Source organism: Dinoponera quadriceps, unplaced genomic scaffold (genome assembly GCF_001313825.1).
Source record: "Dinoponera quadriceps isolate SergipeBrazil2010 unplaced genomic scaffold, ASM131382v1 scaffold323, whole genome shotgun sequence".
Taxonomy (NCBI): Eukaryota; Metazoa; Arthropoda; class Insecta; order Hymenoptera; family Formicidae; genus Dinoponera; species Dinoponera quadriceps.
Window position 1 is genome coordinate 241554 of NW_014554579.1, and position 16491 is coordinate 258044.

At 47.5% G+C, this 16491-nt stretch overlaps 1 protein-coding gene across 3 annotated transcripts in view; it reads right to left on the reverse strand.

Annotated features, from left to right (window-relative positions):
- Positions 1–82: 82 nt before the first annotated feature.
- Positions 83–16491, reverse strand: part of LOC106752172 (follistatin-A) — a 19850-nt gene continuing 3441 nt past the window's right edge. For all 3 annotated transcript variants that reach the window (XM_014633697.1, XM_014633698.1, XM_014633696.1), the window contains exons 3-7: positions 11401–11589; positions 11124–11342; positions 10251–10487; positions 3793–4089; positions 83–3548 (exon numbers count right to left, since the gene is read on the reverse strand). In XM_014633697.1, coding sequence (XP_014489183.1) covers positions 3442–3548; positions 3793–4089; positions 10251–10487; positions 11124–11342; positions 11401–11589 — 1049 coding nt within the window. In that variant the 3' untranslated portion in view covers positions 83–3441. The remainder of the gene's footprint in view (positions 3549–3792; positions 4090–10250; positions 10488–11123; positions 11343–11400; positions 11590–16491) is intronic.

Below are 16491 nucleotides of genomic sequence, written 5' to 3' on the forward strand. Positions count from 1 at the left end.
TCGATAGAACAGAGATTTCAAGAGAAATAGCACAGGCACGATTTTTGCGGAAAATAACGGAATTAATGACGCCATTGTAATTGATATTACCATGTTATAATAATTTATTTAAACATTTATACATCTATATAATGTGTTCCACAGTCTTGAAAGCAGTTGCGAGTTTACATATACATATAAGTTATGTATATATATATGAAAAAATACACATAATTTATATGTATATACAGGATGTTTGGGAATGGACGCATTTGATACGATGTTCTTCGTTGATTAACGTGATAATTTATTTCTAATGCAAAAATGCGACATGTCTATGAATGATTTTTCAAAGAAAAGATATTTTATAAAGTGCAATTTAAGAGTGCAAATAAGCGAGGAAATGTGTCCTTAATTCTGATATGCGAAGCGTAAAGATATTTTATGTCATCATTTCAAAATCATACCCAGAGATCCAAAGTTTTGATATTTTATCAGAGTAGATATTGGTCCAGTTTTCTCAAAAAACAATATTCTTCCACTCGCCATAAATGCGTCTATCTACCGAACATTCTGTACAATTCTGTAAATACATATTATATTTTCATACAGGTATCCCGAACAGCTGTACGATAGTTTAACAGCATATTTTAGAGCTTGATTAAGAGTTGAGAATCCTAATGCGGAAATCATGGTAACAATAATCAAGGTAACAATAATTTTGAAATCATAAGCTATTAAAAGTCGTGGCCAACAATATCGCGTAAATTTCATTCGCTCAGACACGCGTTATTGATTTTCGCCGATTTTGTCTTTCGCTGTCGCTTAAGGTACGATCTGTAATTCGGCTCTAAGCTCCAGAACATGCTGTTAGACTATCGTACGATAGTTTCGGAACACCCGTATATATATTTATTCGTCTATTTTTATAAGTTAATTAATTTGTTATTGCCTAGATAAAGCATTTTGTAACTTAGACATTAAGAGTGTGATAGATATATTCTGCTTGTTGTGTGAGATTCGTTATATCTCTCATAGAAACGGAGTCCCGCGCGTATGCTTTATTATAATTGCTCCAACTCGCGTAGCGTACTCCCAGCCGTGTACCGCCTTAGGCCAGGAGAGACACGTGGATTTTTCATTATTACTTATAACCTAGGTGTTACGCTGATCGATCAGCGAACATTAGACCGATTTTAACCGCGATACAGATGCTTCGCGCAGTATGCCAAGCAACGGGCGATTATTATTATTGGGAATGAAAATAGATACTGCGTGCAGTTCAACAATTTTACAAAACAACATTCGGGCGAGATTATCGGGGGTCTCGCGCATGCCGATTTACCTATCTTTCGCCCGATCATTTTAACAACATTAATAGCGGTAACCGTTCCGTTTGATACTTATCGTCGACTTAACTTTCATTCCCAATAGACTTTTTTGCTTTCGCATCGTAGGAACGACCGAAGCAATCGCCTGATATCGTGCGCAACGTAAGCACGAAATGTTCGTTCGTAAAACTAAAAAATAAATTAAGTACAAATATTACACGAATACTATCGACGTCAGGACGGATGCGTTTGAACGACCGATGACCGTCCGAATCGTCTGCGGGATGAAAGTGAAGGAAATTTCTGAAAGTTTCAAAGCGGATCATTGTAACATGGAGTCTATGTCGCATCCGTTTGATCGTTGCTAATCCAAACGTCGGAAACGAACGGTTCGAAATGATTTAATCTGGCACGATATCGCCGAATTATTTATGCCGGGCTAGTTACTATTGTTGAGTGAGATTCCTTCGACAAACTGACCGTAATCATCTTCGATCGTTCATCCGCCGTGTCAACGACCCTTCGTCGCGCGAAGTCGATTAATAAATACTGACTTACGTCAAATTGTTCGTCTATCTAATGCGCTACTTTTGGGAGACATCGCCGCGCTAATCTTATCGCGAATTACATTATCCCGAACGTTACGCCGCGTGACACGAACGTAAGCGCGCGCGGCTATCGTTCTCTTCGTCGAAGGTTCCGTCTAATATATCGATACCGGCTAATCGGATTGATGAATCAAAGAATATTATCGGTGCGTGTCTCTTGGAGTGTCTTTAAGGACGCGTCGGTTGGAGGGGAATCAAAGATTGCGCGAAGCTGTCGATCAATTGTACACGTGTGATGAAATCGCACTCGAAAGAATCATATTTGACAGAGAATGCCGTGAGAAAAAAAATCTTTGTCGCGCAATTAAGTTGTTTCGCACTGAGAGAAGTGAGACACGAGATACTCTTTCTCACACTCCTTTTCGATTATATATCTGCTTCAGTTTAGTACTGCGATCGGTATTATACTTTTTCTTCTATTAGGCTTATTGCGTTTCTCGCCGAAATACCAAAGTATTTGTTGAATCGTGACATTTATCATTGGCATATACAGTAATATATAGAATATGTTAATCGCTAAGAGGATTAAATTTCTTGATGATTTTAAGACCTACTCTCTTGCCGCCATAGCGAGAATCTGATCGTCGTGAAATATCTCGGAATCGCAAGTCTATGATAGTAAAAACATTAGAAATGCAATTGTTGTTGAAAATGAATTTTTACACTACGCTCTCGAATGCACATCTTTCTAACCGAAAATTTCTGACACTAATTAAATATGAACGATTTCGTCAGGAGCGTACCGCTTAAATTCTCGTTGAGGAATACTCGACTTCAAAGTCATCGACAAAACACATTTTTATCATGAATGTGATTTAACGATATCTCCTTGTACATGCGAACTAGTAACAATTTTAGCGTCGCTAAAATCGCTAATACATACGTTTGTATAATGCAAAAGTTTGTTTTCCCGGTCTTCGAAGTGGTACCTTCCCCTTACGAATATTATCACACGCGTTTTTTTATGGTCGCTCTTTCGTTCTATACAACCTCTCTACTACGTTACGAGACTATATGTTCTAGGAGTCACATATATATCCGTCAGCTCGCGAGGTCTGCGTAAATCAACGGAAGAGCAATGTCGAATCGTAATTTCACGAGATCGTTCGGAACTTTTTCTCCGTTCGCACTCCGTTGTTTCTTTCGTCGACGAGAGATCAGTGTAAACGCACAGCAGAGAGAGAGAGAGAGAGAGAGAGAATTCGGTAGTTAGGCTAGATATTTCTTGTGTGTCGCGTCAAGTAACTACTCTCGTCTCCCCGCAATTATTTCGAAAACAAGATATGTTTCTGTCTCGAAGCGTGTTTTGATATGAACCTCCTTCTTCTCCTCCGTTTTCTCTTTTGAGGAAAAGCAACTGAGAAAACGCGATATTCTCTCGCGCTTCGCTAGACTTCGTTTCAAGTCGATCGTCTACCTGTTAGAGACGCACCGATCTTCGAGCTCACGTTTCGCCGGTGACTTTCCTCCTCGATGAGGAGACTGTAACGCGTGTCGTCGTATTCTCACGAAAAGCGCTGGAGCTACGACAAGGAGTGTAGACCGTACGGAGATTTGGCGCGGTCGTCACCCGCCTTCGTGTCCTCGTCCGCCAAATCAACCCCGTAGTTGCTCGAGGTGTTGTCGTCCTCTGCAACGAACGTACCGAGCTATTTTGAATACTTGGCTCAAAACAAATCAATCGCATCGAATTATTCTCGCGAGAATAAATGCGCAGGAAACGACTTCTTCGAAACAATGTATTCAACAGGTTTCACGCAATAGTCCGGCTTAATTGAACGATTATGTTATTGCTGCAATTATTTTCGGCGGATATCTCAACGAGATGAGACGTTTCGTTGAAAAAGATTTGTTCACGCGCTGAATCAACTCACCGATATAAAGAGGGGCTGTGTCGTAAGCGTTGCAGGGGCCCGCATGCCGCGTTTCGAGAACGAAGCCAGTCACGCAGGCGTCCTTGATAATGTGACACCAGCTGGGATAGGTGATGTTGTTTGTCGCGCATAACATGGTCGTCGATGGGTCGCGATCTCTGTCACGGTGCGTTCGATTGCGCTCCCGCTTCCGAGGGCAACGGTAGGTGCAGGTCACGCAACGCGGTCGTCCAGACTTCATCTCGGATAAACAAGTCTGGCCTTCTCGACAGCGTATCGTGGTGCAGTCCGCGCTCTCTGTCAAAATCAAACAACGAGATTACTCCTGCCTGTTTCCTCTTACGCTGAAAAACAACCAAATCGATGACATATGGAAATGAGAGGAGAAGAGGCTAGACCAATCGTCGAATTAGACCCACTCTATCTCTCTGGGCAATTTCGTACGTTGACTCGTTCGCGAACGATTATCGTCACGATAACATGTTGTTACGTCTACTTGAGTCAATGGCCTACTTCTCACGGGTGTAATCATTTTTCTTCTTCGGGTCGTCGCGTGAAAATTCATAATCCGAAATCAAATGAACGCGTGTGAAGTAAAAACAGTTTCGGTGCATCCTCCGCGTAAATATTTCGATACGATATTTACACGGTAAGAGAAGAAACGAATAATTTGACGTATTGGATGAATATTAAGTGATTCACAGCTGTGTAACGCGATCCTCATTGTTGGATATAACGCTTAGACATCGTCTTTTCCGCTTGAGGAAGAAGGTGAGGCAGCATATCGCAAACGAAATGTTATTCAATAGCAGGGTCGCGCGAAAAAATGTCGCTGATTACGCGCAATTATACATAAAGTTTAACACACGCGATAAGAAGAGGCGGGAAGTAACGCGGTTACGCAATGCTATATATACGAGGGGGTCATTGGTCATTCAACCTAACGTGGCATTGACATAACGTCGTCAACGCTTATTGAACCTCGACAATTTAAATGATCCGTCATTAGGTTACGCATCGTGCCCGCCACAGCACGCACGAAGTGGCGATGTTGGGAATCGTCTCTCTCCCTCACGCTCTAAATTATATCGAATTAGGTGGACATATTACAACATTAGACGGGGATATGTGCGCGGCGGTATTCGGTACGATAATAAACAGCTTAAATACGTTGAACGATCTGTTTACTGTAACGTCACCGCCTTAATCGCCGTGTCACGCAGCGTTAAGGGTCAAGTTGGGTCATCGCAAAATGTCCCTTTTGTTTCTCTCGCACGATAAATACGCACCATACGCGCTCTATCAACACGATCGATCTTACCCGATTTCTCGCGACGATACCCCCCCCCCCCCCCNTATTTACCCTTCCCGATAAAAATGCTGTCCTTCTACGCCATTATCCACTTCCGTCTTCGTCGGCAGGCATAATTTGCCATGCGACAACCGGATAATTCTCATCCGCACGGCGGCGTAAAAACCACCGCGCGCGCCAAGTATTGACGGATGAGAAAACGGTGTCAATATATGTATGTGCGAGCCCATTGGCGAGGCGAAAAAAATAAGCAAATTACTTAACGCCTTTGCGACGACGACGGTGGTAAGAATAAACGGTCGCGTCGCGCGGAGATCTTGAAGAGTACAAGATATTCCGGACCGGTCGAGGAGAACAGAAGGGAGGGAAAGGATGAGAGGAGGAGGTGGCGAGACGACGAGGACCGAGAAAAGCTCATATACGTTCCGTGCACATACTATGCATATTTACAGACGCGTGCACTTTCGCGCCTCGGATCCTCGAATCGGAGAAAGACGATTATTTGCATCGCGACACCTCGTCGCTAAACCGGCTGGTTTATTTACTTATTTACTTCTCCGTCGCGCGCATCTCCTTAGCTTCCTTCTTTACCTTTTCTCATTCGCACGAGAACGTTTTCGCACGGGGTTAAGAGAAACTGCCAATATATGGAGGGAGAGAGAGAAAAAAAAGAGTTTAGATTTCGATCGGCGGGATTACAAAATGTGACACGACAGTTTGTGGCGATTCTTGTTCGACGAGAGCTTCGCGTGAATGATAAAGAACGAAATAGTGGTGGCGGATCACGCACGACGAGAAAAAGCGACGTTTGCGCGGTGTGAAACTGAAATGATTTTCCCTTCATTGGGATTCACAATTATTTACTTACAGCAGTACTCGCGGGAAAGAAACGTAATGACGGAGTGCGAGGACGCCTTCTTCGTCGCCGAGAGACAGGATGCGCGGCAATACGGAAGAAAGTAATTACGAGCAAATTTTCGCCCGATTGATACAGCTGACGATACTTACGGAGTCGTCTAACGACTAGTGCAAAGCTGTATCATTAGCCGAGAGAGAGAGAGAGAGAGAGAGAGAGCAAAAAATCGATACCGCAAATCGCCGGTACGTTGAACCGTCATTTTTACCATATCGTGCTTATCAACGCGATCTCATTTTTTTTGGCGAATGCATATTTTGGCCCGGTGTTAAAGGCTTTCAGCAACTTGAGATGCAAGAAGCTGTAAAAGAGGAAAGATTGCAAAATGTTAGGTCCCCAATCGTGCAACTCGGGCGTTCGGAAAACGTGGCGATGTTGACGCGACGATATGTAAAGTGCGCGGCGTGCGAAGGTACTTTTCGCGGATTGTTTACAGTATCGAGCATCGCTACTATGACGACGTAAGAAGGTAAGGACGATCGACACGAGAGGGAGGATGTTCAACTGGGGGGGCATGCAGCCGGATGAATGTCGGGACGCGGATATGGTTGCAGGAGGAGTCGCAGGAAAAGGGAGGGAAACGTCGGGCCCATCGCGGGAGGGAGAAAGAAAGGATCTTGCGGCAGAGTGCGGTAAAAAAAAAGACGGCACGGACGCCGTGCCGTGCCGCGCCGGTTGGCAGTGGCCAGACGCGCCACGCCAGGCTGAGCCTCACCAAGCGCGCATGGTGTTACTGGGGTCCGTGTCTTGTACAAACCTCCTTCCTCGCCCCGCCCTATCCACCGTTCGCTCCTTCTTTCTCTTTCTTCTGATATTTCTCCGTCTTACTTTCTCCTCCTCCCTCATCTCCTCTTCTTCTTTCTCTTCGATTCGCATCTGCCGCTTCTTGTCTTCGTTTCTTCCCCGTCGTTCGAACGGCGCATATGCACGATTCTCTTCTGGTTCCTCGGTCGTCGACGTTCTCCTCCTCCTTCTCTCTCTTTCTCATTCCCGGGAGTCCAGAAAGACGATACATACGTAGGCATACTCGGTGCAGTCGTGCCACGAGACCTTCTCGTGCAAGGTGCTCAACCTTGTTTGCATCCAACGGACTCCCCTTCACCCCGTTCTCAGACCGATAAACGCCTGACCCCGGCGACCTTAGCGTCGTGCGACCCACCTGTTCCCTTGAAGCGGAGGTGAGTCTCGTTGAAGACGAAGAGGGAGGAGGAGAGATCGCGGGACGATTTCGCCGCGAGGAATTTTCAAACGAGGCGTGTTCCCGTTATAGACTCTGATTTGGCCGACACTGAATCACGGAAGTGGTCCTGTGAGAAGTACTCGGCAAGAACAAATCTGATTTGGAGAAATCTACAGGATTCATACTATGAATAATATTTCCACGCCGTATACGTATATTGAATCATGTCGAGCGCACCAATGTCTCCCTGGCCGATTAATTTTTCTTCGCAAAGCACGAAGATAACAGATTCCTTCTTACGCAATCACTGATACTCGATTACCCGTCTCATCGCGCGCAACACTCCGTGCCCTATATAGTGCTACTTTCACGTAACACGGACGTTAGCGCACGCAGTGAGCCTCACACACGCGTGCTTTATATAGCAGCATCCTTTCTTCATTACCAAATCTCGGCCTTTCGCGCGGTATCAAACCGGTCTGGTTTCACGGTCGTACTCCTCGCTCGTACTCGCCGTCGACTCGATTGGACTTTCGTTCTCCGTTGCGCGAATGCTGATCGATGCACGCCGAATTCTTTCACTCCGCAAGTTATTTTTAGTCGAATCGCCCATCAAGTGGGGGGTTAGTGTCGTAAACATAAAGGACCGCGTGTCTCGACGTGCGCGGATTGCGTGGGCGCGCTGCGTTACGCGCGTGTGCAAATGCGCAAGCGTGGAAGCGAGCTTGCGTGCGTGCACACGGTGAATGACCGCAAGGACGCCACAAGGACACATCCTTACACATGTCCGAAAGCGCGGATTGTGGCTACGAGTCATCGTTATTCTTCTCCTACGCCGAGACACCCTTGACCCATATTATCTATTTTCCACCCCCGTTGAAAATAGTACCGTAGGCAAGGAGAAAACTGGCGAAGTGAAAACGCGTATCTCGAATGCAACTCGGGGAATTCGAGTCAATTTCGGCGATCGTAACCGCGGGTCACCTTATGCGACGCGAGAGTCTGGTCCAAGTGCAACCACCTCGCAAAATACGTATGGTCGCATTGCTTAAAATAACCCACGCGCGAAACTTGCCCACCTACCGAAAGAAGAACGACTCTCTTTCTCTCTCCGGGCCGGACAGGTTGAGAACTGCCTCCTGCAGCTTCGCCATTTAAATACAATGACGGCGATCCCAAAGCGTAATGCGCCCACGCCCCGTGCGCGAACTGTATACGACGTCGCGTCGTCGTCGGCATTCCACGCGCCGTCGCTGCAAATGAGCGACACGACCCAAGTGCTGCGACGAAACGGAAGATATTACGATATTATCGATATCTCTTTTCTCTTTTCCACCACCACGGAAGATGATCTCTTCGTCTCGCGACCGTAATCGATATCGCCGTTAGAAATTCATATAGCCATTGAAAAGTCGGCTTTCGTCTTCTTCACACGCGTGCTTTTCTTCACCCGTGGCGTTAACTTTGTAGGAGAAATTGCTGAATTTTCTCAAGTTAACTGAAAGGTGTCCGAAATAATCAGGATGCCAGGTGGCTGCGAGGATCGCGTGATACTCCCCGAAGGATCCCCGGATGGGTTCTTGGAAAAAAATCTGTCAATCTGACTGGTAATCGGCGATGGTATCGTGTTCGAAGTTGAGGGTTTATGGCAGCTTCTCGAGAGGAATGGACAGAAAACGATGCTCCTCTTTGTCTCTCGCTCCATCTTTTTACCTCCTTCTCTCTTTCTTTTTTTTTTTTATAATTTTTTGTTCTTTTTCGCAGAGCCCAGCAGATCGCGTCTCGGTCGATGAACTTCCTGGAACGATCTTGCGATTGCCTTCTGATGTTTTTTTTTTTTACTTTTACGCCCCTTCCTTTTCTCTTCTCCTTACAATATAAGACACTCGTGAGAAGCACCGACGAGAGTCATACCTCGTAGTTATCCGTTTCTTGCCGCAATTATGGATTTCGCCGGAGAAATCGCTAATTTGAGTATAGACTTTATAGAGCGTCGCGTGGTACGTATGTGTCAAAGTTAAAATTACTCGTAACTACTCGTCCGGCGATATAGATAAATAGATACAAGTCACACAAAAGAGATACACAACGCTTAAAGTACAATAAAAAAGAAAAGTACATTTTTCGATTCTAGCCACGCTATCTTGGAAATTGCAAGACATTTGGACACGCGTGGGAAGTTCGAGATATTATCTTCTAATTAAAAATTGTTCCGCACAAGATGACACGGAAAAGATGTCGCGAACAATCGTTCAGCGATTGTGGGGGGAGTTTAGCCGCTCTACTGCAAATATGTACGTGTATCAGGTCTCATCGAACTCGCGTAATGACTTCCTCCTCGAGATTCTCGGGATCGCTATTATTTTTAGTTTCTTTCCATTGTGCTATCCGTTCACGTCTGTTTACGCCTTCGTGCCGCGCGACTGGCCGAAGGCGACGGTGAAGGCGAGCCACAGGTACCGTATTCTTTTCTTCTTCCAGCAAGCGGGGCTCTTTCCGTTTTTCTTTCCTTCAGCTTCTTTTCTTTTTCTTAGACTCACGAATCCTATCCTCCGCGGAAGGGCAGAAGCAAAGGATTTAATGGGTGGAAAGAAGAAAGAGAGAGAGAGAGAGAGAAAGAGGTAAAGTGAAAGGAAGGAAAAAAGGCGGGTTCTACCGAATCAGCCAAGCTCAAAATCCACCCGTGAATTTTATTATTCCCATGGACTTCCCGTTTAAGGACACCGTCTCTTGGCTATTTTATGGTATCTGTCGCGAGGTTTCGGGACCGTGCAAAACAATAAGGCCCATTCCAATGCAAAGCAGCGGACTACCCGCTCGTTCGCCAATGAAGCTAACCTTTCGTTTTTTATTCGCCGATTGTTTTTATTCGAGCGAGTCACCCTTCTCGACGATTTTCATATATGCCCGCGGCTCCTTCAATTCAATACACCTGCGTTCCTCTCTTTGCGGACAGAGTAAAGTCGATTTAGACAGTGGGCTTCGTTCGATTTCGTGCCACTTGCGATTCTCGGCGAGAGACCGAGCAATAAAGGAAGAAAAAGACTCACGTTTGCAGTGGCCCTTATAGGCGACGGGAATGGCGCGGCCAGCGCGGCAGGCGGCGAGTCGCAGGTGGCAGGCACTCTTGTAGGTGTTTCCGTCGGCCCCGCAGACGGGGCGCGCGCCGGCGACCTGGTGCGGGGGCGCCTGCGGGCACCTGCGGGCGCACCTCACGCAGTGAGGGCTCAGGTTCTGGTCCAGTAGACAGCTCCGACCTTGGCCGCAGCGGACCCGTGCGCACGAACCTGCTCGACACTTTGCACGTTATTACGCACAGTCGTAAACCGCCCCCGAGATAGACGCGCGTCGTTGCCTGTCTTCTTTTTGCTCGTGTGTGATCATGTCGCTACATCAGTTTCGACATTTGTATAATATAAACGCGAAGAATAGTAACATTCGATCGTTAAGACTCGCGCGAAACTTCTCCGGCGTGGCGCAATTTTTGCGTCGACCGCATAATCGCGCCGGCATCGTGGGAACTAACGCGCGTTTCGTCACGGTTCATTGACGTATCGACGTTACACAGGATCAAAATATTTTTTCTCTCGTACGCGCGGTCATTAAGCCGCGTTACCGGATCGATTACCGGCGCGAGTGGCCCGTATTGGGTCAGCCAATCCCACCGGATGTTTCTTTCAGGTCGTTGCGTTTCTTTATCCGATCGTTCGCGTCCTAGTTAGCGTAATTACCAGTCTTTCGAGCGGACGATAAACAAAGAGTGTCAACTTAATGATGAAGATACTTTTCCTCCTTTTTATAACGGCGTATGTGATTACGACGTATCGATACGAGTAAATAGCGGGCTTGTTCGCCAGGGGGAATAACCTCGGCTTAATTGCAACAATTAATACGCGCAGGTAATATTATTCATACATACTCACTTTGGCAGTGGCCGTTGTAGGCAACCGCGAGCTCGTGGCTGCCCTTCTTGCAAGCTCGCTTTTTGAGTCTGCACAGGCTCTTGTAACTCTTGCCGTCCGTCCCGCAGACCGGTCCACCACCTCGCGGTGCTTTGCACTCCGGACTGCACACGCACCTCGGTCTTCCTCTACGCACCACGCACTTCTTTCCCTCCTCGCACCTCACTTCCGCGCAGCTCTCTGCGGGAGAGACGTGTACGTTCGAGAAAGATGTCGAAAATGTCGATCGATCGCTTACCTCGACAGGGACGGCACTGCACACCCCCACCGAGAACCTTCCAGAAGAAAAGACTTCCGCTGTCCAGGTCCTCCTCGGAATAGGCAGTCGCCGCCGCTGCGTTCGAGGCGCAACAGTCCTCCCGCGTAACGCCTTGCGACAGAAGCTCTTTGCAGCGACCGTTACTGATGGACGACCAGCATATACCACCTGACACACAGACGTTACGTCGTTAACGCGTGTGAGGATGTTGGATCGGTCGTCAACGCTCCATTCGTTTCCTCTCATTTACTTACCGGAGGAAAGTAAACTCTCGAGATTGAGACGATCGAGCTGCTTTGATTACGGTATCGTGACACCGTATTTCGTTATCGTCGAAACGCCTTGTAGGGCGAAAAAAGCAAACATCGGACACGTGATTAGCGCTATGAGAAGAAGTGGAACAAGGTCCCCCCGGCGGGAAATCGCACGGGTGTAAACGCGGTGTAGAAAAACACGCGATCTTCTTCCGCGTGAAAAATCTCTCTTCAAGTCAGCCGGCCTTCTCGAAACATCTCTTTGAGATGATTTCAAAACGAGGAAAAATTCGCTCGAAACGAAAATCTCTCTTTCTCCCTCGAATAAAACGCGAGAACTTTCGTTTCCGACTCGATTCGGCGGCGTATTTACCACTTTAAAAGCAGCAAGACAAACCGCGGCTACGTGTTTTCCGTTCATAAGCGTTTCCCGCGAACTTGCTACGAAAGTACTTTACGATGTATGATTAGCACACACAGACCGCTTCGCGCAATTGCGAGCTACAAGCCCGGAATAGTCGACATTGTTTACTAAACCCTCCAGCATTAGCGATGCCTCGGAATTCCTCGAAGACTAGCATGTAGTTACAGTAACGTCTCGCGCGTAACAAAGTCGATGATGGATTCGACGATTATCTTTGCGCTACATAGCGAATCTTTGTTACGGCGTCATATATAGCGTCAGTATTAGCGGAGCGATCTTTCATAATGTTACCGCATAGTTGTATTTTCATGAAAATACGCTCTTCTCTTTCTTTCCCTGATATCACACGGTCATGTACACATTCTGAAAATATTCCTCCTTCTCTTTACGACGCTTCTCATCAAAACGACGCCGCATCCATCCATTCAGAATCAGGGGAGATTAGACAAATTTATCCCGCGGCTATTCTCAGCGGGAATTTCTTGGCGGATAATTTCGCGAAAACATTGTTCGCGTGCATCTAGTCGCGCGATATATTAATAGCCGCGTTCATTCTTCACAATAAATGATTTCGTTCGCGTCAGTTGTGCAACGCCTATGACGCGGCAATGGAGCGGCGCAGCGTAAGTAAACGCTCGCCAAAATAGCCGGTGGAACCCTTCGGAACGTCTTCCTTTCCGACTCTCGCCGGCGAGAGCGAAAATAGTTTCGCTATCGGCTGATACGAACACTACACACCCCGTGCGATAGATTGTATTTTTAGAAGCGTCATCGTGGTATGTTTGAAGTTTAACGGTCGGTTACGTAAAAGGCCAAAGCTCCCTTTTCACAGTGATTTTCCGTCCTTCTCGCTCGTTTGTCTATCCAGGGAAATATGGACAATCGTCTGAATACACAGATCGATAACGCAACGTGTAATTCGTGTCACTGATCGGATCATTAAAGCCGAGAGAACTTCGACGACAAGTATTAACAAAGAGATTTTTCTCGATGAAAAGATCGTTTCGTAAGAGAACTGTTGTTGTTCCTCCCTCTCGCGCCGTTCTGGAAATCCATCGCTCCCGACTCTCGCAATTATTAATTCGACGAAGCGTGTCACGCGCCGTCGCTCGGAGAGGAGACGGCGGAACTACACCACCTTGTTACGAAGCGAAAAGGAAAGTCTGGCAAACTCGAAGCATTAATTCCCAGCCGCGGCATGGAGCAGCGGCGAGGAGGCGAGACGTGACGAGGCAGGGCGAGGAGAGACGAGAGAGGCGAAACGAGCCGCGGAGCCGAGCGGAGCGGCGCGTCTAGACCGCGACGTAGCCACCGTTTGGCCCAGTTACGCCCTTCTTCCTCTCCTCCTCCAAACCCCACTCCTCTCTCTCTCTCTCTCCCCCCCTTATATACCACTACTACCGTCGCCGTCGTCGCTACTCTCCGTGGTTCACAGAAAGCCGCGCTGTACACCGTCTACAGAGTTTGTTATTTACGAGGAGAGGCACGCTCCGGGGGCCCGGATGAACGAAAGTTTCAGCCAAGTTTTCCTCCCTCTCTTCGTTCGCTGCGCGCTTACGTCATGGCCGAGTCTATAAGAATATTTCCACCACCACTCTTCTTCTCGTTGTAACGTAATCGTAAGCTCCAATTTTTACCCTCCGCGGTCTTTAAACAATCAGCAGGTGGAGGCGCAAACTATACGAGCGATTTTCGTGGTTTTCTTTGGTACGCCGTTTCTTGCCGAACTCCACATGTTACTCATCACGAGCGTAGCTTGTAAAAGCACGGAACGTCGTTACGTTAAGAGTATTTGGGCGAAATTATTGTCAAGGTCGCGCGGTATTCGTTATCGTATCTATCTAACCGTGAAACGGCCGCTTTAGGGTCGCTTAAAGCAGATGGCATCTACCGAAAAGAAGCTCCTCGGCATCTCACTCGGAATTGTTCGAGTCGACACAATTCTGGCCGAAACTATTTCTCTACGTCGTTCGTCTCGATCTTTTGTGGCGTTTCACATAAGGCTATCGAGTAAAAATCCACTCTTCTCTTTAATTTGCAGCCGTCGCAATAGGACGAGTTCGATAAATAGACGACGTTACATTTTATTTTAACGATTAGAAAAACACATTTATGCTGCTACTTTCGGAAAGGAGGCTTTAAAATCGAAGAAAAACATCGGCGACACAATAAGGTAAAAACGTGTTGGGGGCCGTCAGGCACGAAAATAGATACGATCGGCTGTCCATCTTATATGGTAAATACGGAGATAGAGCGCGATGCATTTTCAAGGCGTGCATGCTCGGAGATGCATGGGCTCTAAGACTCTCTAGGCAGGCTCTAGGCCCCGGCAGCCTAGACTTCCACAGGCATGTCGGCATGCGAGATACAAGCTGCCGATTAAAGTGCCTATTCGTTCCCCGGTATGCAGCACGGCTCACCGCGCCAGCTTTTGCGCTCACGCACAACAGGCCACTTTCGTATTCGAGGAACTTGAAATTTCATCGTTCTCTCGCGTATCGGCCGATTTTACGGCCGCGGAAACGAGGAATTTCGCTCCCGTGCATCCAGCCAGCCGCGAAAATGCTTTCTCACGCTAATTCTCGAGGACGCCGGCGTAAAAAACAATGATTACGGTATGATATCATCGAATTGGTTCTCGCGTGAATTAGAGCGAAATGAAAGATCGGCCGTGAGGATTATTTCGAGAGCGGGATGTTCCGGGATATCGCGAGATCGGCCGGGCGGTGGCAGCAGGTGGTAAAAAGATCGGTGCCTGCTGAAGCAAGCAGGTATTCGCGACGTGCCGTAGGGGAGACGAGTTCTTGCCCGGGCAAGACGGCGGGCACGCGGTTAGTCATCAAGGCTCAGAGATTGTCCCCGCGCGCGGCGACCCGACCGGTTGACCAAAACCACAAGCTTCTCCTCTTCCATCACCTCTCAAGAGAGAGAGAGAGAGAGAAACGTTCCCCTAGTAATCTCGAAAAGTCGGCTAAAAAGAAGAAAAATGTCGCGGTATCATCGTCACATTGTTTCCAACCAGGATGACTGAGCGGCGCTTGTTGGCGAGAGAATATAACTCGTAGCCCTCATACGTCATATTTTTTAGCTCCGACTGCTCAAAGGACGGGATCGGAGAGACGTGTAGCGCTCGTAAGATTGATGCAACGGGAGATTCGTGTTATTCGTTCTAGCTCGCGGCTTGTCATCGAAATTTCATATTACGAGTTGATCGATCGACCGGTCAATTTTTAGATGTGATCACCTCGCAAAGTAGGTCTCTCCTTCTCTCGTAAAAACGCGTCTTATCTCGTGTTTATTTTAACACTGGTTGAATGGCGCGTTGATTTCCGAGGATTGATTACACGAAAGTTCGCGACGAGGCTCGATCGAGTTGTGCGAAAAATACGGTAAAAATTACCTGGTTCTCGGAATGCCGTATATTTCTCGCCTCGTTTCATCGGCTCTCTCTCTCTCTCAAGCAAGGTTGCAAATGCAATTGATTATACGTGACTTAATGAGACGCGGTGGTATCGTAGGTCATTTCGGTGGCGTTTCTTTCGCGATCTAACGAGGTGTACGCTGGTTCGTACGCTGACAAAGCGAGCAATATCTTACGGGTTTTCGAATACTCGCTTTCTTCGCGTAGGAATATGAAGGCAGCCGCATAACTCATGTGTTTTATCGCGGGCTCACCATCTCCCGAGACTGCGCCTTCGGTCATGCTCGCGTCGAATTGTTTTTACCGTGCTATCCGTGCGCTAAGGGATACGGAGCCGAGGTGCTAATCCGATGTGCATCTACACGCCCGGTGAATAGAACCAGTTTTATGAGCATTGAAAACTGGAGTACATTTTCGAAAAAGCCCGATCGCTTTCCTCTCGTCGAGTTCAGCGTCTTCGATGAGAGCATTGCGCGATTTACTCTTCGCATATTTGCCAGATTATCCCTCTCCCCTATCATACGTAAAGAAGCCATAAAGTTCTCCGCTTATTTCGGGCGCGCGTCTCCTACATTTTTATCTTTATTTATACTCGTCGCTTTCTTCTCGATTACCGCGAAGGAGAGATCGGTCTGGTTTTCCAGTGATTTTCAACGACGCACAGAGGAATATCTCCGTCGAGTGAGGAGACGATCGCTTCCGTCGTCTTCGAACGAAGACGCCTATCTCGCAGTGTTTGATTCCTCTATCTATCTCGCGGGCCTTTCCTTCCTCCTTCACGTCCTTCACGGGACCCACAGGGTCTCCCGTCCTTCTTTCGCCCGGTGGCATCGTCCGCGCGTCTAGAGGCTGAAGCGCCTCTCGCTGATGCGGAGCACTGACCCGCAAACTGGTTCCTCCATTACACCAGGCTTTCTTCCCCCTCCCGGCCCTCCTCCTCCCCCCCCCCCTTTTTTTTTCTTTCGAAAGAA